Source organism: Seriola aureovittata, chromosome 13, assembly GCF_021018895.1.
Source record: "Seriola aureovittata isolate HTS-2021-v1 ecotype China chromosome 13, ASM2101889v1, whole genome shotgun sequence".
Taxonomy (NCBI): Eukaryota; Metazoa; Chordata; class Actinopteri; order Carangiformes; family Carangidae; genus Seriola; species Seriola aureovittata.
The window spans coordinates 23,405,371-23,432,894 of NC_079376.1; the positions used below are offsets into that span (position 1 = coordinate 23,405,371).

Consider the following 27,524-nt stretch of genomic DNA (forward strand, 5'->3'; position numbering starts at 1 on the left):
AAGGTTACTGCAACAGGAAACTGATCTTTGAAAATCTGAATCACTGGCACTCCCACACACACACACACACACACACACACACACACACACAATCAGAGCCAGGTTCAACTTCTCTGGCCAAGTATGTCTTAACATCGAAGGAATTTTATTTACATACTGAGAGGTGTTTAGCCTCATTGATATAAATGGACAAAATACTGGAAAAATCTCACAATAACAGTCCAACTCAACAGCAGCACGAAATGACAATAAAGTTGAAACAATGAAAACAATGTTCAGCCTCTATGAAGGTAGTACTGTCAGCTGTTCGGCTCGGCGCAGCTACAACAAAATATAATGAATCCCTGCGCGTGCTCGATGTGTACAAAGGCAATCGTTTCCTAACGTGTTCATCTTAACAACTTCATCAGGCAAGATCATGTCAACATTGTGTTTACAACTTGTTGTTCTGTGGTTCAAAGTTACGGGTTATCTCATTATCTCGAGATAACGGGATGATCCCGTCATGTTGAGATAACTGAGCTTTGTTATTTCAGGATCACAGAATAATTATCCGGTTATAGTGAGATAACAAAGCTCCATTATGTTATACTGAGACTAACGATGTTCTCTCATGATAAGAAGATAATTGTTCCGTTATCTCGAAATAACGGAGCTTTGTTATCTCCAGACAATGGAATAATTCCGCTATTATCTTGAGAAAACAAAGAACCCCCCCCCCCCCCAAAAAAAAAAAACCCAAAACATTTTAACATCTTCATGATGACCACTTCTGTTGTGGAGGTGAAGTCAGGTTGTTCCAAAGGATAAATATCTACTGCTCCACATCCCACGTGCTGCCCGCATGCTGCATAGTGTGAATTAACTATAGGTCAAATGTAAATAAACAGTTTCCTATCCCACTCATTCATGGTATTTTCCAATATCTTTTGCAGGTCAGATATTAAATCAGCCAGAGACGCACAGTAGGCTGTTCATAGGCTGCACATCTGAATGTGACGTTACGGAAGCAAGACACCACGCTTGTGTGTGAACGACAGAGAGAGAGAGAGACGGAGAGAGAGAGAGCAGCGGTCAGTTTGATGCGGACCTCCACACCGGAAAGATTCGGTAAGAAAAACGTCTTTATTTCATTTAATTATGTAAATATTTTGCCCGGTTGAACTTCAGTTTCCAACAGTGAAGCATGTGAGTGTATTTTCTACCTGATGAAGGAATGAGTTGTTTGGACTTCCAAGTCTATATCAGTTAAAAGTCTTTTTTCGTATTTCCAGCTGAAGTGACACATCCTGTTGAATGTGAGTTATTATGAGGCGGGTGAAACGTCCAGTCGAATATTTGTTTATTGTGAGAGTGAAATGTGGTTCGGACAGGGTGTGAATGCCTGAACACTCTCCCCAGTCCAGAGTTATTAATTATTTATCTTTACCATCACAAGTCCAGTCAGTTAATAGGCTGCTGTCGGGGGGGGGGGGAGACAAACAGTGTTGGGAGTCAGGGACAAAGAAACATTTTCCATCTCTGACAGGACTTCATTTACGGTGTGAAGCTGCAGGGAGAAAGCTGCAGCAGCAGCAGACAGTACAGTCACAGCACTTCTTATTGTCACTGCTTGATGCACCTCAGAGCTTCATGTAATATTCATAGAGTTACCACTGACTGATAAAGAAGTGTGGCACACAGCCTCACATGTACCTCAGCTGCACCTGTTGTGCTCTGTTCATCTCTGCAGTAATCTCAGATCAAACCAGGCTCCACGGATAATTTACAATCATAGAAAATCATAAAAACAAGATTGTAACCAGTTAAGTTCAATATAAAATTTCACACACAGGCACAATGCAGATTCACACGTTAATATCACTGGACTGTAGTGATGATGCCACTGGAATAAGAATATCTAACCCTATTGACATCACACACACGTGTATTAATCTTAGGGGTGTGCTGATTTTATCAGTGTGCTGACTGCTGCTGTGATATGGAGGAAGTCGGCCTCAGACACCTGTCCTGGAGGCAGGCTGATGGTTAACCTCAACAACGCTCCCTGCTTCACTCACTCTCTCACATCCTGACTGACACGAGGCTGAGCAGAAACATACTGTCATTAGTTTGATGGCAAACTAATGACTAATTAGTGACTGGTGAAATGACTGGGCCATATCTTAAAGGATCACTTCACAAAAAGCACAAAACAAGCTTACTGTATATTCCCATTCAGGATCCAGCCGTGCAGTTAGTGTTATTGGCTGTGGGTCACTGCTGATACTTCTGCAATCACCACAAACAATGGAGGTGAATGGACTTTCACCTGCAGTGCTTCACTCATGGATGAATGATTTGATGAAGTGGATCTCAACCTCAAAAGAAGCTTTAAAGGAGCACTAATCAATATTTTTATACTAACTATGTATGTATATATATATGCAGGGGCATTTTAGACCCCCTGGGGGCCCTAGGCAAGAAGGACCACGGGGCCCCCAGAATCATGATGAATGAAGTCCAGGACTACGGATCAATAGTTAAACAATTAACGTATAAGATAAATAATAAATAACATAACTATCTGAATGCAAACTTTACATACAATATATAAATAACAGAAAAACAAACATAACTGAAATGTGCAAAATTTTCAGAATGATAAAAACGCAACCAAGCAAAAAAACAAACAAACAAGGAATTGAAGTGGAAAGGACGAACTTAAACCTTGCTGTGACACCTTGGTGACACCTTACTGTACAGATCCAGAAGGTTTTCACTGTAAATGTAGTTTAACATGTCATTTGGGCAGGTGGAGGCGTGGTCTGGAAAAGTGTAGACAGCAGAATTGATCTCCAATTCTAAATCATCTGCCTCAATGTCATGCATTGTTTGCTCCAAGTTCTTGCAATTTGCACGAAGCTTGCCACTCTTTAGCACCTGTTGCATACTTTTCTTTGAAAACAGGAAACTGTAGAGAAGATAGATATCTTCCATTTTTGAAAATCTGTCATTCAGGCTTCTAAGGGCTGTGTCTACTAAAGGGAGAAAGAACTCCCTTTTGAAGGACTCCTCTGGACTGGACTGGGTTTCTGCTGCTCCCTCATGCTGAAAGCGTTTTGCTGCTTTTCTCTGTCTTTTCTCTGGAAGCTCCATTTCAATTTCCAGTTCTTCTGCAATTTCTACTGCATCAGATTGACATGAAGCAAGCCCACTGTCCCTGAAGTTTTCCAGGCACTGCCTCACTCCCTGTGTTTCTGTTCTAAGAGTTTCCAGAGAAACATCTGGACTTTGCAGCAGCTTGCTCACAAGGTTAACCTGGTACAAGACATTGTACCAGATCATGGTGCACAACAGAAAACGCCAGGACTTCAGCTCATCATGCGAAGCATTAGCAGTGGACATTGTTTCCGAATCCCTCTTCTCCACTGCAAATGTGTGGAGAGCCGACAGTGCTTGGAGAATCTGTGGCAGTTGGTATCTCACAGCCTTCACACTTTCAATACGAGCCTCCCGGCTTGTTGTGGACAAAGGTTTAAGAGACAACTGCTTTACATGCTCCTTCAGAATTGCCCAGCGTTGTACAGGTGAACCGAGAGATTGTAGAGTCCTTGCAGCACACCAAAAAACGAGATGGACAGGACTGATAACTTTGCAGCATCTGCCACAAGATTGAGAGTGTGACTGCTGAAGGGGACACACAATGCCTTGCTGTTATTCTGCAAGATTCTTGCCTGAACACCTTGTTTTTGTCCCATCATGTTGCTTCCATTGTCATATGACTGGCCACGACAGTCAGAAATGTTTAGGTTATGTTTCTGCAGATGTTCCAGCAGAGTTTCAGTCAGACCCCTACCAGTTGTGTCCTCAATGTCAATGAATCCAATGAAATGCTCAGCAATAGAGACGCCAACTGATGGTTCACAATTCACAATCCTCAGAACAATGGAAAGTTGTTCTTTGTGACTGATGTCAGGTGTGCAGTCCATGATGACAGAGAAGTACTTTGCTTTGGTCACGCTTCTCACTATCTCTTGAAGAGTTTTGTCTCCAACAAGGGTTATTATTTCATTTTGAGTGACCCCACTCAAATAGTGTACCTTTGTTTCTTTGTTTTGAATTCTTCTAATGTGCTCACTCAGCACTGGATCGCACTGCGCCATCAGTTCCACTAAAGAGAAGAAATTCCCATTGTGCTGGTCATAGAGCATATTCGAAGGCCCTCTCAAAGCTTGATTGCGCTCAGCCAGATGGCAGATGATAGAAATCACTCTTCTGATGACACCTTTCCAATGCTCAATCTCAATCTGCAACAAATTCTGATGGGTTTGGTCTATGGTTGTCCTAGTCTGCAATCTCTTCTGCAGGTCATGCCAGCTTCTCATATTCTCACAATGCATTTTTGGATATTCATGTTCTTTGAGGTGATGAGCTAGGTTCTTCCATGCACACGTTGGAACGTTGGATCTTCTCACCATTTCTCATAGTCATTTTGTAATTTTCTTTGGTAAATCTCCGAGGTGGGTTTTCTGAATTTTGGGGGAAGTCCATGTCTGTTATTTGGAGTGGTCCTTTTCTCACAATTTGACACCGAGCATTGTCGTTGATGGCTTTTGGCCACAGCGCAGGATCATCTGATATTATTTGATTTGATATTATTTGAGTACCGTCTGGTGATGTGGTGCCACGGGGCGGTGAAGAGGTGGTGATGGAAAGATGTGGTGTGGCCTCAAATTGTAAAGGTACTGCCATGCTGCTGCTGCATGAAGTTGCCATCATGTCCTGCTCATCTTCCTCAAGGTCCCCATCATGATCTGAGGTTGATATTGCCAGAACGAAAATAGTATAAGAAACAATTGTTTAAGAAAAATATTTGTGTAGTCATATTAAATCAGATAGATCCCATGATATATTTTAAAATGGGAGAGCAAGTCACTGTAATCTTAACTTTAAAAAGGAAACTAAATAAGTTCCGACTTTGCTGCTGCTGCTGTTCTTGTTGTTGTTGTGGGCCGAAAAACTTCAACAAAGCACCTTGAGGAAGAAAAAAGAAAAGAGCACAATGTATTTGGTTGGCTTGCGTAAAGTAAAGTAAAAAACTGTGCATGCTACACAAACACAACAGTTGAGATCTGTATGGAATAAATAATGAACATCCATTTGCAGTAACAACTTTAATCCTTCATGTTAACACTTTATTTAATGTAACATTTAGGATATAGCAGAAAATGTATGGATATATAGGATAGGATAGGATAGGATGTACTTTATTTATCCCGGAAGGGAAATTCAGTTGTCCAGCAGCTCACATTTAAAAAACATAATTCCACATACAAATTAGCACCAGTTTAGACAGACTAAACTGACAGCAGAATTGATGCTGGTATCAGTTTTAACATTTGACAACAAATGCTTTATTCTGAGAGAAAATATAATTGGCATTGGCAGTAAAGGACTAACTTATTGTGTGGCTATGAATGTGTTTAGAAGAAAATGGCTGAATTCACTTTACACGGACTTTAATGTCAGTAAACTTATTAGGTGCTTGGTGGATGACTGGGAGCTTCATTCATCGCTTCATTTTTTCATGTGTGTGTTTGACTGGGACCGCACGTCGATGCCGGCCAGTAAGGGGGCCACATTAGGGAGATTTCCGACGTGTCATTGCAGTGTCTACAGGGGTTTCAAGTTGTGTCGCTGATATGGAGCGATATCAGCCGCCTGTCGGTGCCCCCTACTAGCAACTAGCCATTGACAACTCGGAAAGGGCCCTGTACGGGGCATTTCCGATGCGTTGTCGTTGCAGCGTCTAAAGCAGTTCCATTATTTTGTCATTGACGTCAGCCGTCCCTTGGGGGCCCCCTTCAGCTCAGGGCCCTATGCAATTGCCTGGGTTGTCTGCCCCGTTACAGCGTCTCTGTATGTATGAGACTGTCCTCCTGTAAAAAATGAGCCCACAGGTCGTCTGTGCAGCAGGTTATTATGTCCCATAGTTACGTTTTGTTGCTAGGCGACATCTAGTGGTCGTAGTAATTATGACAGGAGCAAAGGGAAAAATGCGGTGATGTAGTATGAAGAGAGACAAAGTCCACGTCAGGAGGAGGTTGTGGTGGATGGATGAATACGATGCAGGAGAGCACTGTTCCATTCCCATGTGAAATTAGCAGTATATATTAAGTAGCAGTTTATTTTGTAACCATGACAACTAAAACCATGTAATGTTAAGGAAGTACTTATTTTAACCGAAATCACAATCTTTTCCTAAACCTAACCAAGCCATGATCGTTATTGATCGTTATTATAGTAACCATGGCGACAAAGGTAGGTACGCTGTTGTCGGTACAGTCCACATGTTGACACCATGACAACTCCTGAAATATGGGTCGCATGAGAGGGTTAAAATAAAACTGTATGGTTATTCAGGTTGTTCAGGAGTTGTTGATGTATAAATTACTACCAGTCAAAAATTTGGAGACACTTTCCCAGAATACTTTTCCAGCTGGTGGAAAAAGTAAGCGGAAGATTTAATAACTGGTTGAACCTCATTCTGCTCCAATAACCTCAAACCAGCTCTTCCAGTAGCTGCTGATCAGACCTGCTCAATGTTCAGGAGGAAGTTTGGATCATTCCTTCAGAAGAACCGCTTCAGCTCAGACAGATTCTTAGGATGTCTGGTGTGACTAATAATAACAATGATAAAGCATAATAAGGAAGAAGCAAGAATGGAAAGAGGCTCAAAGGCAATATTAAACAAGCGCAGGACAGAGATGAGGTGAAGGTAAGAGGGAAGACATACAATATACTTCAATGTAAAAAAAGGACAGAGAGATGAGATGCTGGGTAAAAGCAATAAAAGCACATGCACACACACACACACACACACACACACACACACAATGAAAGCAGTAGAAGAACGATAAAAAGATGATTTCACATAAAAGCAATATAAAAGAGAAATGGGTTTTAAGATGTGATTTGAAAGCAGTCACTGATTGTGCCAGTCTTATCTCCTCGGGCAGTGTCTCTCCTCAGGTCCATCCACAACATCTATACTGGACTAAGGTCTGGGTTCTGACCGGACCACTCCAGAAGGTGGATTTTAGTCTGAAGTCCTTCAGTCGTAGATGTACGTTAATGTTAAGTGTCATTGCTCTGCTGAGCTTCATCAGGTGGACAGACACCCTGACATGATCCTGTAGGATTCATTCCCCGCTTCACCTCGGGGGGGATGTTTTCATGTTGGTGTGCAGTTCTCTTTATAAACCACACGTGGCGTTGCAGGTTCTTCCCAGACAGTTTGACTTTAGTTCCATCAGGCCTCAAACGTTTTCCCAGTAGTGTCTATGGAGGGCATGGCCCCCAAGTGGGTTCATCTAGCCAAGACTTTGAATATGAAACTGTTTTTATACAACATTTAATGCATCAATCTGCATTACAAACTAAACACACTCATTCCCCTATACTAGCAACACTAGTAACACTAGTATGAGACACACTAGTATTATCTTTGTTGATTATCTTTAGTAGTTGCTACTAAATGCACAGTAAAAATATCATTCTCATAAAAGAAGTGATGCGTCTTACTTCTCACTTTATCAAGATAAAGACTGCCTAGTTAGGAAGAGCGTTGACGGCCATCTTGGCTGATCAGAGAAAAGGAGAGAGCTCCATCCATAAACTCAGAAACTCAAAAGAAAATATGTCAGAGTGCTGTTTTGAGGGTAGGTGACCTTTGGGAAATGCAGTGCAAAACACCACAGCAATTAGCACTTAGCGGTAATATGAAGACTAAAAGCCATACGGGGGTTTCATGGAAGTAAGTAGTTCACCACATAGTGATTACTGGCAGGGAAATCTCTTATTACAGCTGACTGTATCATTGTTGTGATGTTTGTGATCCAATTTTAACGCCAAGATTTTCTTTTATGATTTAAGACTGTGATGACTAACTGCGTATCCCTAGATGTCTAAAGTGGTTTCTGAAATATCTGCATGTGGTATATAAATACAATCCAAAATATAGTCCATTATATAAATTTGGCATTTAGCGTGGAGCACCTTGTTGGTGCATCTCCATGGCATGGCCATTTGATACCTGAAGTCAAGTGTATTTCACTTCTTGCAAATGGAAAGTCCTAAAATATGTCTGTATTTATTATGTCTGTCTGTATTTGTTTTTTTTTTTTTAAAACATATCAGCTGGAATTCAGCATCAAAGTGGACAGTTGTGGTTGCGGACAGATGGTTATTTCAAGAAAGCTAATAATAATACCAACATCCATTTTTGATGCCCTCTTTAGTTTGATGCTTGTAGAAGCTTGTATCACTGAATCAGCGACCACTGCCGAAACCAACTGCCACTAAACTGCAAAGACCGACTTTGTACATCCTTGTCTGTATCTAAGATGCAAACAGAGTTAATGTATTGATGTTCCTGAGTGATGGCTTCACCAGCCTCGGAGGCAGAGGTCTGGCTGCGAGGGGTGAGCATTGCTGAGTGAACACACTTAGCCAACAACGAAGTGGAAAGGGTGAGTGGAGCTAGATGATAATCAAATCATACTGAATGTCATCTCAAAGGTCCAATCTCTGAGCTATTAGGAGAGAAACACATCACACCAGTTTATTTACATTGACTGTAAATCCTGGGAAAGAAGGAATCAGATTACTATATTGACTGTTCATGATCATAAAGGGAGGGAAATCAGATGATCGAGACTGTGTGGTCCAGATATGATACTCTGTGATGAAGTAATTACTAATCAGCTGTTTGAATCTGACATGGGTTGAGATAATGTTAATTTTAATCCAATTCAATTTTATTTGTATAGTGCCAAATCATAACATGGTCAGGGCACTTGACAGAATAATGTCACCATCTTACAATATTATAGAGAGAAACCCAACAGTTCCCACAGTGAGCAGCACTTGGCAACAGTGGGGAGGAAAACTCCCTTTTTAACAGGAAGAAACCTGCAGCAGAGGGTCAGGGTCACCTGAACCAGCTCTAACCATAAGCTTTATCAGAGAGCACAGCTTGAAGCCTGATCTTAACTGTAGAAAGGGAGTCTGCCTCCTGGACCCAGACTGGGAGCTGGTTCCACAGGAGAGGAGCCTGATAGCTGAAGGCTCTACCTCCCGTTCTGGTCTTAGAAACTCTAAGAAACCACAAGCAGACCTGTATTTAGAGAGCAGAGTGTTGTGTTAGGATAACAGGGAACTGTGAGCTCTTTAACATACGACGGTGATTTTAGAAGGTTAATGGGAAAGCAGAATGTTTTGGGGGAAATTGATTTGAGAAATGATGTTTTGGTCGTGAAGGATCAAGATATGCTGATAGTGAAGCATTAATCAATCCTGAACTGAAGGTTTTACTTCAGTTACTCAGCATACAATATATGGTGATATATGCATAATCTGAATAGACACTGTGCTAATGCTATCTGCCTACCATAAAGATAAACAGGAAACATGGGGAGAAAACAAGAACCCAGACAGGGATGCTGCAGTTACACATGGACCTTGTGCCTAAACCAGTAACTGTAAAGAAACTCATTATATTGATATCAAGTCCATATCCTGTAATTTAAGCAGCACACACTTGTTGTAACTCTGTTTAAGATTTAATATCTTAATGAAATATAATCAATATTACCAACCATGTGGTTTGGCTAAAACGATGATGTTTATATAGTGATAGAAATGTTGCGCTGACATTGTAGTCCACCAACACCCAGGGGCGTTTCTAGGGTTTGAGGAGAGCGGGGGCTTAGCCCAGTCACGTGCGCTTGTGTCTGTGCGTTTAAGCACTTCCTCATTATAAAGTGAGTGGAACATGGTGCCACAGTAAATATCTGCCCCTGCAATATTAATACTTTTCATCAACGTAAAATGAGAGTGAGTTGTAGTCTTAATTACCCGAGTTACCTGTCAGTCCATATGGCTTCAGGCTGACAGCTCTTGGTTTGTCTGGAAACAAACTGCACAAGAAGTAAACAGCAACAATGTCTTTCCTTCAGTCCGGACCAAATGCAAACACCCTGAGGTCACATTGCTAAGTTTACTCAGTCGTTAATAGTTTATTTGATGCCGAGGCCTTTTACTTCTTTTTCTCCAGCTCTAACCATCTTTTAGTGAAGCTGAACACTCGCCTTGTTTCTTTGTGCCTCTGTGTTTTTCTCTGTTTCTGTCTGTCTCCTGTTTCTGAGTGTTTCATAAATCAAACATAGCAGCAGATACATAAATCAAATACTGACAGCTGAGAGACAGACGCCCACAGGGGAGTGATATTGTAACATCCAGTCTTCTTATGGATCCATGGAAACCGATGGTGACTTGGGTGCTGTTGGATGAAAATCTAATCTCGGTGTAGGTCAGTGTCGCCCAAAGCAGATGGAAAAGCAACCCACTCCAAAGGCAGATGATTCAATATTCTTAGTGACGGTCTGTGTACAGGTCTCAGGTCTATTCACCTGTTATGACATTGTGATAAGGATACAGTCCAGTTTTTTTACTCCTGCAGACTTGTTTTCTCATGAACGGGCGTGAGCATACTTGTCACTCTGCACTATTGTAGTTTAATATGAATCACATATAACAGAATCAGTACAAGGTCCATGTGACTCAGTTGGGGTCACTGTGATTTTTGTAGGACTCGGGCTAGCTGCGTCCAATAGCTAGAATTTGCATTTGTGTATTATCTCTTAATGACTGAACAAACTCGTGTCAGAGGAGATTTTAAACAGAGATCTGAACCTCGATCTCGACGTCTCAGATTGTGTGCAGGCTCCACAGTAAAGCTGAAAAACCCATGAAGTGTGAAATTGTACATCACAACATGTAAAAGCACTTAAGCACTGAAGTAAACAATAGGAGTCTCTCCTCTCTCGCAGGGCTGACACACTCACTTGTTCTCTGTTATCAATGGATCAGTGGACAGCAAGTGTCTGGACTAAATGTCCTCTCAACATCAGTAAGAGAAACCTCTGTAGTCAGAATGAGTTGCTTTGTCTTTAGCAAAACTCCTGGATTTTTAGTGGGTAAGGAGTGAAGACTGGTGCTTAGGTTACAGTGAGGTTGTAGAGTCAAGGCTTAGTGGTTTGGGTTTAATGTTAGGCTGATTGCAGAGTGCGAATTATACAATGACAATCAGGGGGGTCTAATATTTCTCCAGGGCGAAAGGGAACCTAAAACGCAGCGCAGAGTAGTTGGTCACACATGTATTTTGTTCTGTTCAATTACCCAACCAGGTAAAACTCCTGCATTCCTGAGTGAAAACTAAGAGAGTGTCTATTATTAAAAAACTAATGTTAAAGGCAAAAGTCTAACTGAACCACCTCAACAAATGAAATAATAAACTGTGTATTGATGTCAAAACGTATCTCTACAACAACTAATCCTCCATTGTCTCACTGCTCATGACTGCACCAGTGTTTGCTAATATTAGATCATATGTTAGCTAAAGTGTAACTTTAAGGCGAAAGAAATATTAACTTACATCCGTAGGACATTCAGGTCAGCATGGGACATTTTTTATTGTATAAGATTTCCTTAGAATAATTGTTTTAATGTCTGAATCGTGGCAGACCAAAACTGGCATTCAGTTCAGTCAATATTTTTATATTAAAAATTGATCACATGACAGTGATGAGTAGAATTATCACACAACTCCGCAGAGCTTTGAGTGAAAAAGCCCCACTGCACCCTACCTGCTCTGCAGCAAACAGCAGAGTTAGCAATGAGCTGCATAGTGGAACATTGAGTTTAGCAGCTAGGAGTTGGTGGTCAGATTGTATGTGTGTGTAATGTCTCCCAGTGAGATCAGGTGATCCAGGTTTAATGATGCATTATTGCCATTGACCTACAGCTGCAGCAAACAGGCTGGGTCAACAGATCAAAATGTGCAGGTTTGTAGAGAACATACAGTAAACATTATATATATATATATATATATATATATATATTTATGAAATTTCACAAATAGAACATCTGGTATTATGCATGTGTATAAATTGTAATTATTCCCGTCACCTGGCTGAATAAGGGTTAAAAGCGTGGGTTAGCTTGACTGTAAAGGAATGCACAGTATATTCAACTGTGTCCTAATCTGACAGTGGTTTCTTTAGGAAGATTAGAGAGACAGAGATTCATACTGAGAGAGAGGGAAAGAGAGATGATGCTTGTGGTCTAAGTGTGTTGAGTTTAGTGGCTCTAAATGGTTTTGCAGTATGTTATTATGGAGCCATTCTAAAAATGCAGGGATATAGTAGAGGTTATATTCAGAGGCTTCACTGTCCATTGACTCTGTCGCACACAATGCTGCATTTACAGTGGCTTTAGAAGTATTCTTTCTTCTCCTTCCGCACATTTTATTGTTCTGTAGAGATGAATTTGAAATGGATAATGGATGAAACATTTTGCCCACCAACTTAATAAATTAATAACATATAATGACAAAGTGAAAACATGTTTTTAGAAACTTGCAAATTTAATCAAAATCTAAAATTGAAATCTTAAATCCAGTTCTGAGTTGAAGCACCTTTGGCAGCAATTACAGCTTTGGGTCTTCTTGGCTAAGTGTGTAGAAGCTTTACACACCTGGATTTCGGGCAGTTTATCCCATTCCTCCTAGAGGATCCTCTCAAGCTCTGTCAGATTGGATGGGAAGCGTCTGTGAACAGCCGTCTCCAGGTCTCTCCACAGAGGTTCTAATCTATGGGGTTTACAGTTTTTGCCCGTTGCTTGAACACATTTTGCAAAACTTCGCTCATTGTGCCAAAACTCTACACACAAGTAAACATGACACAACACTGGGAAATATACCATAAACATCTGTGTCAAATTGAAACTCTACTATCAAAACTTAACAATCCTTTGTCAAAATGTAACTCTGATGACAAAATGACACACACTTGCATCATATGCATACACTTTCAGATCAGGGGGAACACACTAGTCTACTTTATATAAAACACTGCAGTCTTTGATTTTCACTGTTTATTCAGAAGGCACATTTTCAAACAACCAAAAAAGCAAATAGGCCTACTCAATATTGTACATTGCAGCAACATGAATTCAGATAAAGCAAAAAAAAAAAAAAAAAAATAGAATAAATACTAATAATGTAAACACAGAAAATCATGGCAATTGTGCATACGTGGGCTCATGGCTCCCGCTGTCTGTTGGGGTCTGGCCACAGGACCTCATCGACATCGCAAGCAATGTCTTCTCCCGCTAGGCACCGGGGAAAATATCCCCTTGCATGTCGAAACCATCCATGGATGGTTGCATTGCCTGCAGAAGAGGCATGCGGGCATGTGGTTGGCGGTCATATACACGCCATCTCCAAGCCGAAAAGAATTCCTCTATAGTGTTTAAAAATGGGGAGTAAGGGGGCAAGTATATCACTTCAAATTGGTTGTGGTTGGTGAACCAGGCCTGGACCAGAGCAGCCCGATGGAAACTGACATTATCCCATACCACCACAAACCTGGGCTGATCTGGTCTGTTCTGTACAACTATATTATGGAGAGCATCTAGAAATGTGAGTATATGTTGGGTATTGTGTGGACCTAGTTTTGCATGATGATGCAGAAGCCCTCGAAGGCTTATGGCGGCACACAATGTGATATTTCCCCCGCGCTGCCCCGGGACGTGCACAATTGCCCTTTGGCCAATTACATTACGACCCCGTCGTCTTGTTTTGCTCAGGTCGAATCCAGCTTCATCAATGAAAATGAATTCATGAGGCCGTGCAGCTCCATCCATGGCCAAGATTCTCTGTAACAAAAAAAAACAAAACATATTACTACAGTGCTACACATACAGAACCCCCACCCCATCACACAGGTACCTGTGTAGCTCTCCGAATGGATCCATGTGGCACTGATATGGTACATATTCAGCTGCTACTGGATTTCACCAATACTGTATTGTAAATGTAAAGGACAGTTACACTTACCCGTACATATTCACGTCGAAGTCCTTTGACCCTGACACTGTTCCTCTCAAATGGGACCCTGTAGAGCTGCTTCATGGTGATGTTGTGTTTTCCCAAGATGCATCTGATGGTGGTGATGCTCACATGGTTAATGTTGTTGAACACTTGCCTGTCTGCAAGTATTTTCTGTCGTAGCTGGTGGAGACGGCATCGTCTGCCCTCACTAGGTCCACAACGGCAAGTTCCTGCTGTTGTGTGAACAGGCATTGGCGTCCTCCCCCAGAAGGTCTTCTAGTCTTTCTAGAGCAATACAACCACATTGTCATTGGTTTGCTTCTTTTTCTTACAGTACTATATATACTGTACTTTACTGTATATACTGTATCATCCACTGTACTGAAACATCTCAATATAAGTAATCATGGTATGTTTCACAAAAACTACCACTTTGGCTGCAAAAGGAGGATTAGCACCCTGCAATACCCTGTACACGTGATGTGGTAATGTGATATACTGTAGTACAGTACTGTAAATACCATCTGAGCAGAGTAGAAGGTAGAGAGGTGAAGACATACCTGTTTTCCAGTCGGAATGTTCTTATTACAGATGCCACTGTGAAGCGGCTTAGATGTGGGTGGACTCTCTGCACAGCTTCCCTCATAGTCAGGCCATGGTTGATGACATGGTCCACCAAAGTTGCTCTTATATCATCAGAGATAGGGGTCCGTGGATGGCCTCTTCGACCTGGACCTGGACCTTGTCCTCCTCCTCCTCTTCCTCATCCTCTTGCTCTTGCTCTTGCTCTACCTCTGCCTCTCGCTCTCCCTCCATCCATGCTTGCAAAGTTCTTGAAATGGCTAAACTGAGGGCTTTTTGTAGCTGGCTGATTGGTGTTCAGTTTTGCAAGTAAGTGCCTTCAGGTGTGTATTTGAGTGGTTGCAATTACCCAATGTGTTTTGTATTTTGGATACATGTGTTTTCCAAATGGCACCCTGAGATTTCATTTTTGAACAAAGTGTCTTATGTATGAAATAGAGTGTAGTATGCAGGACCAAGTGTGTTGCATAAAGGAGTAAGTGTGTTGCAGAATTGCAACTAGAGTGCAAAGCAGCGCTTTTGTTTAAGGTATGGGTACATGTGTTTGACGTATGGTAACAAAAGCTTCAAGTTGTGTTACTTTAGTGTAAGCATGGGTCTATAGTGTTCAAGCAACGGGCAAAAACTGTCAGTCTGGGCTTTGGCTGGGCCACTCAAGGACAGTCAGAGACTTGTCCCAAAGCCACTCCAGTGTTTTCTTGGCTGTACACTATGGGAATGGGACCTGACTTTTGCAGCTCTGTTAGTGAAATGTTGGGTTCTTGGACACCCTACCACACTCCCTGACCAAGGCTCTTTGTACTCCAGGAAGAGACTTGGTGGTTCCAGACTTCTTCCATTTTAAAATTATTGAGGCCACTGTGCTCCTGGCAACACTCTTTAGAAATGTGTTTTATCGATGCCACATGCAAAGGACTATAGAGATCCTTGGACCTCATGGCTTAGTTCTTGTCCTGACAGGCAGTGTGAATTGTGCGACCTTACATACATCATTATCAATTCAGTTGCCACAAGTGGACTCCAGTCAAGGATAATTAATGCAAACAGGATGCACCTGACCACAATTTGGAGTCACACAGCAAAGAGTTTTTATGCCTCCACTCCAGTGACAGCCAGAGCCGGAGCGGAGGCATATTGTTTTCAGGTTGTCCGTCCTTCCGTCCCATTCTCGTGGACACAATATCTCAGGAATATCTCACCCTGGCATTATGGGCTTTTGAGAGTAGGTTGGCAATGGCAATTTTGTCCATTTAAAGTTAAATCTACAACACAATGAAGTGTGCAAAGCGTGGCGGAGTCTGACTACTTTCTGAAGCGGCCGTAGATGCTTTTTATAAATTCAGTTTGCACTGGTTTATTCTCACAGCATCAATGGAAGTAACTCAAAACATCTACAACACAGTCAAAAAAATGAAATGTCAAAGTCAGGGATATAAAGTTTTTTCTTGTGTAAGTTATTTTTTTGGGAGTTTTTGCTTTTATTGAGACAGACAGGAAAGTCAGCAAGAGAGAGAGAGGGGATGCCATGCAGCAAAGGACCACAGGTTGGTTTTGAACCGATGGCTGCTGTGACTGGGACCAAGCCCATGCGGCACATGCTCTACCAGCTAAGCCACTGAGGTGCACCACAAAGCGGTTTTCCATTCGATTGTGCGCTCTGTCTATCTTTATGCCACCATCAGAAAAACAGAGCGGTGGGTGGAAAGATACGATGCAAGATGCAAAACTGTAAACTGTGTTTCAACGAAAACAAATGTAAAGACTGCACATTTAATACTTTGAGGTTATACTGATAACTCTGCTGGCGTTGGTATATGTTATATTTTAAACTACTTTACCAAATAAAGGCAACACCTAAAACGGTATTTATAATATGAACAATATCCAATATTACAAAATCTACAGTGTGGGTGAATGCAGCTATGATTAATGTCAGTAATGTTACTCCCCCATGTATGGACTGAACCAATACGTAATCACGGCTTCAGCCTTTGGGCACACTGAAGGTCTGTGTCCAGTTTCACAGTGTGGCGATTAGTGTGTGGTAATTTGATTCAGTTTGTTGGTTAACACTGTATGGACCTTGAGCCATGACCTGTATTATTACCTCATCCCGAGGCCCTGTCTTGTGTGTAAAGGTCGCTCCTCTCCTTTTCACGCTGTGTTTTCCATCACTACCAGGGTCTTCCGTGTGTTCAATCATTCATTTCACTCCAACGTTTCAGTTAATCTACTGATTTATGTTCAGGTTACATCAATAACAGTTTCAGCTGTTTCGGTTGTATAGTCTAAAAAAAGAAAAAAGGTGTGTTCTGTTGTTTCAGTGTGTTCTGTGATATTAGGGCAGATCATCTGCTTAATTGGTGACACATTGTCGTATGTCAGTAGTCACTCTAACCAGTGAGTGACTGAGCGCTGTCAAGTTAAAAGAGCGTCTGCAGTGCGAGGATGGGAGGAATTGGTTGACATCTGAACTTCCTCTTGTTGTGTGATGTTACAAAATAACCTGCAACACTCAGCAGTAGCTATTTCACAGTAGTGATGTAGTATGTGTAGACAGAGGATGGAGGACTATTGGCCCCCGTTGACATAGACACGGTAAGATAGATGCATCGTGAAGAGATGTCTCTACTGTAATAATGCTGGCTTGACAACGGGTGCTGCTCTCTGTAGAACTGGTGCAGGTTTTTAGCCAGAAGACACACGTGGCTCTCTGGAAGTGAAACAGCTACTGTATATTCTGCTTCAGTGATGTAACCGGTGTGGATACAATACTGTATATGGACCATACAGAGGGGTCTGCACTGCTGAACTGAGGAGGGTGTTTTCTGTTGGTAGAGATGTTGTGAAGTTAAGGAGTGTATTGTTGCCTGTAAGAGTAAATCTGACTTTGTTTTCCTCTTTTTGCCACGATGCTTGTAAAACTGCTGTGTGAGGGCCTTTCTAATCCTTTCTTATTATTTCTTGTTATAATTTATCGGAGTTTTGTAGTTTTGCGTTGATCGCATTGAGGGTCCAAGGTGAAGGGTGTCATTTTTATGCCTCTGCTCCAGCAACAGCCAGAGTCCGGTTGTCAGTCCGTCCCATTCTTGTGAGAGCGATATCTCAGTAACACCTGGAAGGAACTTCTTATAAATTTGACACAAATGTTCAATAGGACTGAAAGATGAATTGATTAGATTTTGGTGGTCAAAAGGTCAAAGGTCGAGGTCACTGTGACCTCAGAAAACACATTTTTGACCATAACTGTAAACTAATGGTCAAAGGTCAAGTTCACTGTGACATCATAAAGTTGTGCAATGTTCAAAACATCATTCAATGCTGTAACTCAGGTAGGAGAAGTGTGACTGTAACTTGGCTGGTTGTTGATGGCCTACAACCATGAGGTGGTAATTCTAGTCGTTTCATTTTTTGCATATTGCTTCACAATATGATCTTCAAAGCAAAAGCCATTTCACACTGTGTCTCTGATAAACATCTATTGATATGATAATAACGTCTAGACTTCAACACTGTGCCACAACCTGTGGATGTCTGCATGTGAACATTCTACTATCAGCAAAAACATGCAACTAAATGTAAATGGACTCCAACTCCAACTCGGTCATGACAGTTGTTGACAGATGTTAATCACTGTTGCATTCACCATTTGAATTATATTATTACATTATAACACATTTTAATGACTTACAAGCACAGGATGCAGATGTGGTCTTAACAGGAAGTTGAAGTATTTCTTAATCTTAGATTTCCCATGTCTCAACCATGGCACAGAGAACTGTGCGATGTTATGGCAACATGATTTTGTTCTTTATATTCAGATAATTTTAGTTTTTCAGTCATTCCAATGGCATAGCTTTCCGGATGTCATTATCAGTCGCTATCATTATCAGTCATTCTCATTATCAGTAATGATTTAGTTTATTATAAAAAAATTACATAATGTTCAGAGCTAAATCGAAGTCATTCCCAGACTGTGGCCTTAAGTGTTTTTTTTACAATACAGGAGGGCAAATATGATCTGAGAGGTGTTTGTAAGTTTACTGTACAAAAAGATAAAAAACAAACAAACAAAGGGATTAAAAGAAGATTCTATTGTTGGGGTTAAATTATGGAACAATATATATAAATTTGCGTTGTCATCATGAGCATGTTGATGTTTAAAGTTATTTAAATGTGAAGTTATTTATTTATTTATCACTTAGTTGGAAGCACCACGGTACCTAAGGACAGCTTCACACAGCTGCTAGTGTGGTTGTCTTGTTAAGCTCTGATGGGAATTATGCTGCATCACATCCGTCGTATCAAAGAAGCATCACAGTGACAGCACCGAGTCTGATAAACAGATGTTCATAATCATGTTCATAATCTCTACTAAATCATATTCTCCTGTGTTCCACAGTGGCCTGATGAAACTACCCAATCTGACCACACAAATACTCAACCACATGAGCGCTCCAACCAGCATGAAGATTTGTGTGTGTGTGTGTGTATCTGTGAACATGTCGGAAAACATTCATGAGAGAGAGTCCATGTTAAAGGTGAAGTAATATGAATGTGAGTGTGATGGATGGTTACAACATGTCTGAGGAGGAAGTGATTAACTGCACCATCAGTCATGAGATCCACCAGTACGTCTTCTCCTGTGTCTACATCCTTGTACTATTGGTAAGTCTGTTGAGGTATCTGAATACTTTATAAATGTGCATAGTAAGTGTGAAAAAGGTTTGTAAAGGGGAAGGACTTGTTTCCAAATAGAAGTCAGTGTGACACAATCATGTCCCAGGCTCTAGAAAGCCTTCCTCCTCCTCCTCCTCCTCGAAAACACAACATTACAGCACCGACACTAAAAGGTGCTGTATGTAAGTCTCGTAGTTTAAAATGTCACAACATTAACTAAAATTATCAACAGGATGTCAAAAACGTCTATGTGTTGTGTTCAGAGTGCGATTTATGAAATGACAGTGGGGGGGGGGGGGGGGGGCAGACAAGGTGTGCAGCTAATATCAAGGTTTAGAAATAGTATGGTCCACTTTAGGGTGAAAGTAGTAAAAATATTTCAACCCCCCTGAACTGATTGTGTTGCATCTACTGTGCGTGTGTTGTATCTACTGTGTGTGTGTTGCATCTACTGTGTGTGTGTTGCATCTACTGTGTGTGTGTTGCATCTACTGTACGTGTGTTGTATCTACTATGCGTGTGTTGTATCTACTGTGCGTGTGTTGTATCTACTGTGTGTGTGTTGCACCTACTGTGCATGTGTTGCATCTACTGTGTGTGTTGCATCTACTGTGCATGTGTTGCATCTACTGTGTGTGTGTTGCATCTACTGTGCATGTGTTGCATCTAATGTGTGTGTGTTGCATCGACTGTGCATGTGTTGCATCTAATGTGTGTGTGTTGCATCGACTGTGCATTCGTTGCATCTACTGTGCATGTGTTGCATCTAATGTGTGTGTGTTGCATCTACTGTGCATGTGTTGCATCTACTGTGCATGTGTTGCATCTACTGTGCGTTGCATCTACTGTGTGTGTTGCATCTACTGAAGTTAGCATGCTAAACAGGTCGCTCCAGGCTCTTTCCTCGTAATACAACTTTGTTCCCCGAGAGGAGATAGTGAGTCACTGTCAGAGGTGTGTCCGGTCTCATGTGTGAACCTCAGCACCTGTTACACTGTGATTCAACATAGCGCTCTCTATGCAAACCATAGGGGACAAGTTAAAACACTTTTTTTTTATGTGCTATTCAGTAGCAGGTTGTTTCTGGAGTGGTGTCAGGAATGTCGGGGAAGATTTAAATGTTTCCAACACTTAAATTAAATATAATAGAGAAGAGAGCACTCCACCAAATGAACATTTCACTCCTTTAACAATATCAGACTCACAATGGACAGTTTAAAAAAATGTTTAAAGAATGATCAAAATTCATGCAGCAGAACCAAAGATCTAATCTTTGTTATTTCAATGCATCCTTCTTCCTTGTCAAAACCTCATTATGGCAGCATTATAGGCGGTAGACTCACAAAAATACCTTTGAAGATATTTCTTTTTCTTTAAGTTTACATTTCATCAAATCATGGAAGAATCTACAGAGTGCTGTGCTAACCAAAGGGTCAAGGGTTTATTCTCCAGCCCTCTGCAACACTGCAGGGAATATGCAAGTAGAGAAAGTGGATGGATGAAGAGATGGGGTTGTGATCCAAAATCAGTTTAGAAAACTCGCCATTCTGCAACTCGCAAGTGTTACCTTTAAATGCAGTTAGCCGTTTATATCTCATGTGACCCTCAGCTGTGAGCCTCCACTCTGTCCACCAAAAGATGCATTATATCACTAAAAAGCCCTAAAGGCTCCGCAAGTCAGGTTTGCTTGGGAATTACATCCATATTGCACGATTCTTCATCTCATAATTTACACCCGTTGCCAATGTCCGGCGGTGGTGCTGCAGGAAGCAGCGAGTCACACAGGCTCCAGGAGAGGGAAGAGTAATGTGGAAGAAAACTGCCTGTAGCAGCGAATGAAAATAATCACAATGAATGATCTTCTTGATTCTAGATCGGTGTTCCCTCCAACTTGTACTCTCTGTACCACGCTGCTGTACAGCTGAAGCAGAAGAATGAGCTGGGAGTTTATTTAATGAATCTCACCGTGTCTGACCTGTTATACCTGGCGTCGTTACCAATGTGGCTCCAGTACATCTTTCAGGTAAACTAAAAAAAAGCAACCATTAGTTCTGTCATATGTTTGATTTGCTGAATGCATTGGATGGTCCGAATTTTTAGAACGATGTTAAATGAATGATGTTAAATGTTCACCTCAAACATCAGAACGATACGGGGGGGCGCTGAGAGCTCAACGCACTGCAACGGCAGAAAACATGCAAATTGACAAAACACAAACAACTTCAGGAAAGATCATGAGCTGCAAATACTCACAGCGAGAGACAGTGAGAGAGAGAGAAAGTTTCTGTTTTGTCTATTTGAATGGGAGAAAAAAATGTGATCTCAGTATTTTGGCAATGGCATGATTGTTGGTGCAGACAGGCTCGTTTCACTATTTTTGAACTGCTGATCTCCTCGGATTGTCGTGCACAACAGTCTCTAAGAGTTCTTACTCAGAGTGGTGTGAAAAAAAACATCTGTGGATGGAAACCCTTTGTTGTTCAGAGAGGCTCTACCCATCATTAGCACGGTGTTCCTATTGAATAGCTTTTTGAGCTTAGGAAGTGTTGTTGTTTCAGGATGATGACTGGCAACACAGGGAATGGTTGTGTAAGCTGTGTGGCTTCCTGCTCTACGAGAACATCTACATCAGCATCGGTTTCCTGTGCTGCATCAGTCTGGATCGCTACCTGGCTGTGGTCCATCCTTTAAGGTAATGTTGAAACAGCATTGTGATTATTTACTCCTCAGCTCCTTCAACCTTTCACCACTGTTACTCTGTGCTGATGCAATGTGTCTTATTAGTATCAGTATTATAATTTGTGCTGAAAAGCATCTCTGAGATAAGATCCGAGAGTTCTCTTGGTAATACAAAACTTTTGATTGGTGGCGCCTAACCCTTTATTTTATTTTCACTGACGGGTAAACAACACATCAAAACAAATTTCATAGATTATAAATAACTGTGTGTGTGTGTGTGTGTGTGTGTGCGCGTGTTACATAAGCTTCTTATTCATTACTTATTACTTGTTCTTTTATTTTTCTAATCTCCATGTCTCCAGGTTCAGCTCTCTCCGCTCCATGAATGCAGCGTGGATTGTTAGCGCAATCATCTGGCTGAAGGAGATCGCAGTCGGCGTGGTTTTCTTCCGCCACAAAGAACTGAGCAGAGACCGCAAGAACCAATCGGTGTGTTTCGAGCACTACCCCATGCAGCCGTGGGAGTACCCCATCAACTACTACCGCTTCACCATTGGCTTCATGTTCCCACTGGCCATTTTATCGGTAGGATAAGATTTTTACAAATATATTTTTGATCATATTTCATCGTAAAGATTTTGACACAGTCACAGAGGCATTTTATTGCATTGTAATCACATTTGAGTTCATTTATCAATATTTTGCAATCATATTTTTCATGTAGCACCTTCTAGGGCAGGGCATCATTCTGATTGGTTCATAGAGGTTTGTGACATCACATAATAAACAAACATAGCTCCGACCCCCTTTAACTTGAGGTTACAGGTCTGATCTGAGAACACCTGTGTGAGCGTGCAAAGCCTGTCAGTATTTTTACTGACACATGTAACTGGTGTTAGGTTGTGTCTGTAATCAAAATGCCACACTTCATATTCACTTATATGCAAACAGACGAAACAGAAGACATCAGAAAACATCTTCATAAGTTTGACAACACATGAGCGGCGAAGACTCACAACACAACATCAGCGTTTCCAGGGGACTCCAGAGTTGTATTCTTGAGCATGACCCCGATGGATCTGATGACTTATCTTTTTCCTGTCCAGATCAGCTACCTGTGCGTCCTTCGGGCCGTGGGTCGGAGCGCCGGGACACAGCTGGTTCAGAAGATAAGGATCAGGCAGTTAGTCAGCAGCACCATTCTCATCTTCCTTGTCTTTTTCTCACCGTACCATGTCTTCTTGTTAGTGCGCACCCTGCTGGAGCGGGACTGCAACTTTATTGCAGGTACTGCTTTCTCCGGTTTTCCACAAGTATTCCAGTGAGTAAGAATGAAAACTCATTTTAACCACACGGCCTGTATTCTCATCTCCTAGGAGTATTTAACTACTACCACCTGTCGTTGCTGCTGACCACCCTGAACTGCGTCGCTGACCCTGCTCTCTACTGCTTCGTCAGCGAAAGCGCCCGCCGCGGCCTGTACAGAGCCGTTATCCGACCCTTTGCCAGGATATTCTGTTGCTGCTGTCGCCGTGGCAACGTGAGCCCCGCCAATCCGGCCGTAGATTCCCATGAGGTCGCCGTTGACGAGTACAACGGCCAGCCGACTGTGACGCTGCTCACACACACCAGCACGCTCAGTAACATAAAAGCAGACCCCGCCTGCAATAACACACTTTTAATCACACAGACTGATGAAAAAACTATAATGCCCTTAATTAACACAAATGACAAATATGTGCTCGGTGATGGAAAGCCCAGCTGTGTGATAGCCATGGAGGAGCAGAGCCAAAAGACAGAGAGGACCGAGGAGACTGACAAAAGCATCAACTGAAGGGATCCAGGAAGCGATCAGGAACTGTGCTAGCCGGCCTCCGGGCAGACTGACTCCCTCACCACATCTTAGTCTGAGAATGGGACTGAGCTTGTCATGTCACGTGACCAGGGTATTCATTCATGTTGGAACATACATCACCCGGGCTCTATCCTAATGTCCAGCAGGTGTCCACCGCTGGATTAAAGTAGCAGCTGGCTGAATTGGTAATAATAAATTTTGGCAAGACATTTATTTACACTCTGGGTTGTTGTTATTACTGGTTTATTAATGAGTAAAAAGTAAAGTTTATTAGTTATTATCAGTTAGAAAGTGTAACTTCTAAAGCCTCGGCGGCGGCGGCCACAGGCGTATTGTTTTCAGGTCTGTCCCATTCTTGTGGACACGTTATCTCAGTAACACCTTGATGGAACTTCTTCAGATTTTGCACAAACATTCACTTGGACTCAAAGAGGAACCGATTTGATTTTGGTGATCAAAATTATGACAACATTTCACACAAATATTTAACTTGACTGTGGATAAACAGGGATGTAACCTGAAACTAGTCTGAGTGGCGGAGGCAGACGACCGCCAGGACGTGATTCTAGTTTTTAATAAAGAGTGACTTACTAGAAAGTTGTATCAGTGTTCCTTTAAAAAGATGTCAGTGAACTCCAAGTATGTCGACAGCCATGTTGCCATACAGCATGTACATCTACAAGATGAATAGAGAAAGCACTGTATTCAGACCACTTCCCTTTCTGCACGCCTTATTGCGTCGTACATTTAATTATGAATGGATAAAATAACTATTTGGTATTTGCTGCCAGATTGATTGATTTATAATGAATTTGCAAAAATAGTTTTCACATTCTCATTGTTGGTTACTGAGTGTAGATTGATGGGCAGAAATGTCGCAATATAACGTGCAAAAGATGAAAGGGTTTGAATAGTTTCTGAAGCCACTGACTGCTTCCATAATTCTGTCCAAGTCGTTTATAATGTTGCAAATCTGGGACACAGTCATCTTCTAATTACACTGCTAAATGGTGTGATTTATCTTGTATTTATAATGATGTCAGTGCAGGCAGAAACCCTTTAATAGTGTTGACAAATGAGTTCATTTTCTGGCTTAATTCATACACAACTCTTTCTGACATTCAACCCAGCGACAGCACACAACAAACAATATCAGAACAAATCTCATAAAAACTTGAAGTTGTGCACATGTTGTGTGCTTCATGGTTAATAGTTTTGATCAATACATGAACACAGTGCGCTAAATTAAAAGGTTAAATACAGATCGTGCAGCTGTAAAATTACTGACATTAAATTTAAGGAATTTACTGATGTTTGAGTCTGATGGGAAAGAATCATGTAAATTAGGTGGGTGAATGGTATAGTTGTTGTTGCTGTGAACATTTAAAACAGGACAAAAGTCTTAATTACAAACATCTACAGTGTTTCTTTCAGTGTTCTGTAATACACATACAACAGAGTATTAGGGCCACATTGAGGAAAAAAAAGAAATCAGAAATTTCAAGAATAAAGTCATAATTTTATGAGAAAAAAAGTCCTAATATTTCAAGAAAAAAGTCGTATTATTACGAAAATTAAAAATGTAAAATTTTGAGACACCAAGTTTTTGAGAAATACATATTTTTGTGAAACTTCTGCTAAAGTAACTTCACACGATGCTCCATGTTCCTCATTTTAAAGCTTCTGACATTTCCCCTCCAAGACAACACTGAACCTCAAATTACAGCTTTATTCTTGTTATATTAGGACTTTTTTTTTCTTGAAATATTATGATTTTATTCTCAAAATTGCGATTCAAATTGTTATACAGTGTAACAGCAGCACATGTACACAACAGTCATCAAGTCAGCCAGCTGACCCAGTAATGTCTGCTACACAGCAATATCTACCTTGTATTTGCTACTTACAGGGTAGCTCCCGTTAGCCACCATAAGCTACTGCTCATACCAGACCGAGTCAGGGTGCAGAAACAGTCCAGGGTGCCCTGAGAGCTGGGTGGGTGTGAAAGCCCTGAGCAGCAGGTTCCCGGCTCTGCTCCTGACCAGCTGCTCTCTCTCATCTCCTGACTCCTCACCGTCGCTGTTGAATCAAGGCAAAAAAATAAAGAAAATAATAACTTAAGTATAAAACTCCATAGTCTATTGAACTGAGCAAGGATGTTTCATTAGATATAAATTCCACTTTTTATTTGGAAGAGGAAGATTGTTGTTTATTTTGTCAAAAGCTACACACTCTTTCTTCATCATTTGAACCATTTGACCCGACTGACCTTCCCTCTGTGCTTCTTTCACAACTTTAACCCTGAATTGAACTTTGAAGGTTTGTAACACCTTGCATTTGTTTTTAGAAAGTGTTACTATTTATTCTTAAATATTTTTGACAAATACTTTGCATAATTTGCATTTGGGTGACTTTAAATTTCCATACTGGTGTAAGTGAATGAAGATGGGCTTTAAAAAGAAAAGGGCAGTGTGGTTGTTAATATTAGCTTGTATCTGCTCTTCCTGGTCTGCTTCTGTTCTGTGAAAGGATAAATATCAGGAAAAACAATCTCCAGTGTTTACATATTGTTATTTGCATGCATGGGGACGGCACTATATTCTTATCGTCATAATTTTCAACATTATAAATTCAAATTGTTACATAGATATGATGTTATTGTCGAAGCTTCAGTCGTAGTGGAACTACAACGTGATGATCACATCATCTTGTCAGAGGAAATATCTTCAGTGATGAATGTGACACGGAATATTTTTTTTTATATTTCTTTTATAAAAGTTTGAAAACGTGTGCTAAAAAGAACAGCTAAAGCTTTTAATTGTGTTGTTGTTGCTGTGCATGTGTGTGTGGTGTGTGTGTGTGGTGTGTGTGTGTCTGTGTGTGTATCTGTGACTGTGGTCTATGTGCATGTGGTTTGAGTGTGACCCAAAAGACTTCTCACTCTGACGCTTGCAGGGCTAACAGCAGGAAGTGTGTGTGTACGTTTTGACGCATGCAGAGTGTGATGCAGCGGACCGATAGTGCAGGCCCTTGCTGATTACGCAGATGTACACTGGTGCCCCGGAGCTGTCTGTGTGGTGTGACTTCTTGTTTGTCTACATGTCCTTCTCGCTCTTGTATTTACAGCTCTACACGTGTTGGCCGGTCGCTTCGGTGCAGATTGAAAAATCTTAAATGAAATGCGATTAAATTTTTGTACAAACATTGAACATCTCCAGAGCGTGAATCCTAATGACTTCGGTATGTTATTGTGTGGAAATGCTGTTAAAGTGAAGCTTGAAAGAAAAGTCTGAACTGCATTTTTTTTTTTGAATCAATTCTTTATTTATAAAACACAAGAGAGACACATCGCACTACAAACATTATCTCATCTTTAAACCCACCACTCCCCCAGAGAGCACGGTTACATACAGTATATAACAATGTCAGTCCCCCATTCCCCCTCCCCATATCTCCTCATAAAAACAAAACTAGCAAAAAAAAAACCCCTAACCCTTTCTTTTTTCATGCTTTTGCCTTCTATACAGTCATAGAGAGAGAGAGAGAGCGAGAGAACGAGGCAAAGGGCCACTGGCCTGTCTCAAACCCAAGCCACTCTGTTTTCATTGCACCCACATGTAGCCTAAGGCTTGTTAGTGCCACTAGAAACAGGGGTGCTGCTTCTTGTGTTCATAGAGTACAGAAAGGTTTTTATTTCTCCTTTTATTTTTACCTTAGAATATAAAACCGCCAACTCATGTTTGAGTCCTCTTTCTGTTGTATTTAGCTTTTGATTTAGACAACATCTGCTTG

General features: G+C 41.2%; 1 protein-coding gene across 2 annotated transcripts; it reads left to right on the forward strand.

Moving 5' to 3' along the window:
• The first annotated feature begins 969 nt into the window (after positions 1 to 969).
• Positions 970 to 24,329, forward strand: LOC130179657 (ovarian cancer G-protein coupled receptor 1). Of its 2 annotated transcripts, none has more exons than XM_056392612.1 (7): positions 970 to 1,110; positions 18,921 to 19,186; positions 21,072 to 21,221; positions 21,757 to 21,890; positions 22,240 to 22,462; positions 22,984 to 23,164; positions 23,254 to 24,329. In XM_056392612.1, exons 2-7 carry the CDS (start codon positions 19,070 to 19,072, stop codon positions 23,709 to 23,711), a joined length of 1,263 nt encoding a protein of 420 aa, XP_056248587.1. In that variant the 5' UTR covers positions 970 to 1,110; positions 18,921 to 19,069; the 3' UTR covers positions 23,712 to 24,329. The 2 variants fall into 2 exon arrangements, with proteins under 2 accessions (XP_056248587.1, XP_056248588.1); XM_056392613.1 differs by lacking the exon at positions 970 to 1,110 and adding an exon at positions 17,050 to 17,116.
• Positions 24,330 to 27,524: the final 3,195 nt, after the last annotated feature.

Bases quoted from the DNA above. Each gene is read 5' to 3' on its own strand.
- LOC130179657 (XM_056392612.1), top strand. From the start codon at position 19,070: ATGAATGTGAGTGTGATGGATGGTTACAACATGTCTGAGGAGGAAGTG. The intron at 19,187-21,071 runs GTAAGTCTGTTG...TCTTGATTCTAG, and splicing joins TCTACATCCTTGTACTATTG to ATCGGTGTTCCCTCCAACTT. The intron at 21,222-21,756 runs GTAAACTAAAAA...TTGTTGTTTCAG, and splicing joins GGCTCCAGTACATCTTTCAG to GATGATGACTGGCAACACAG.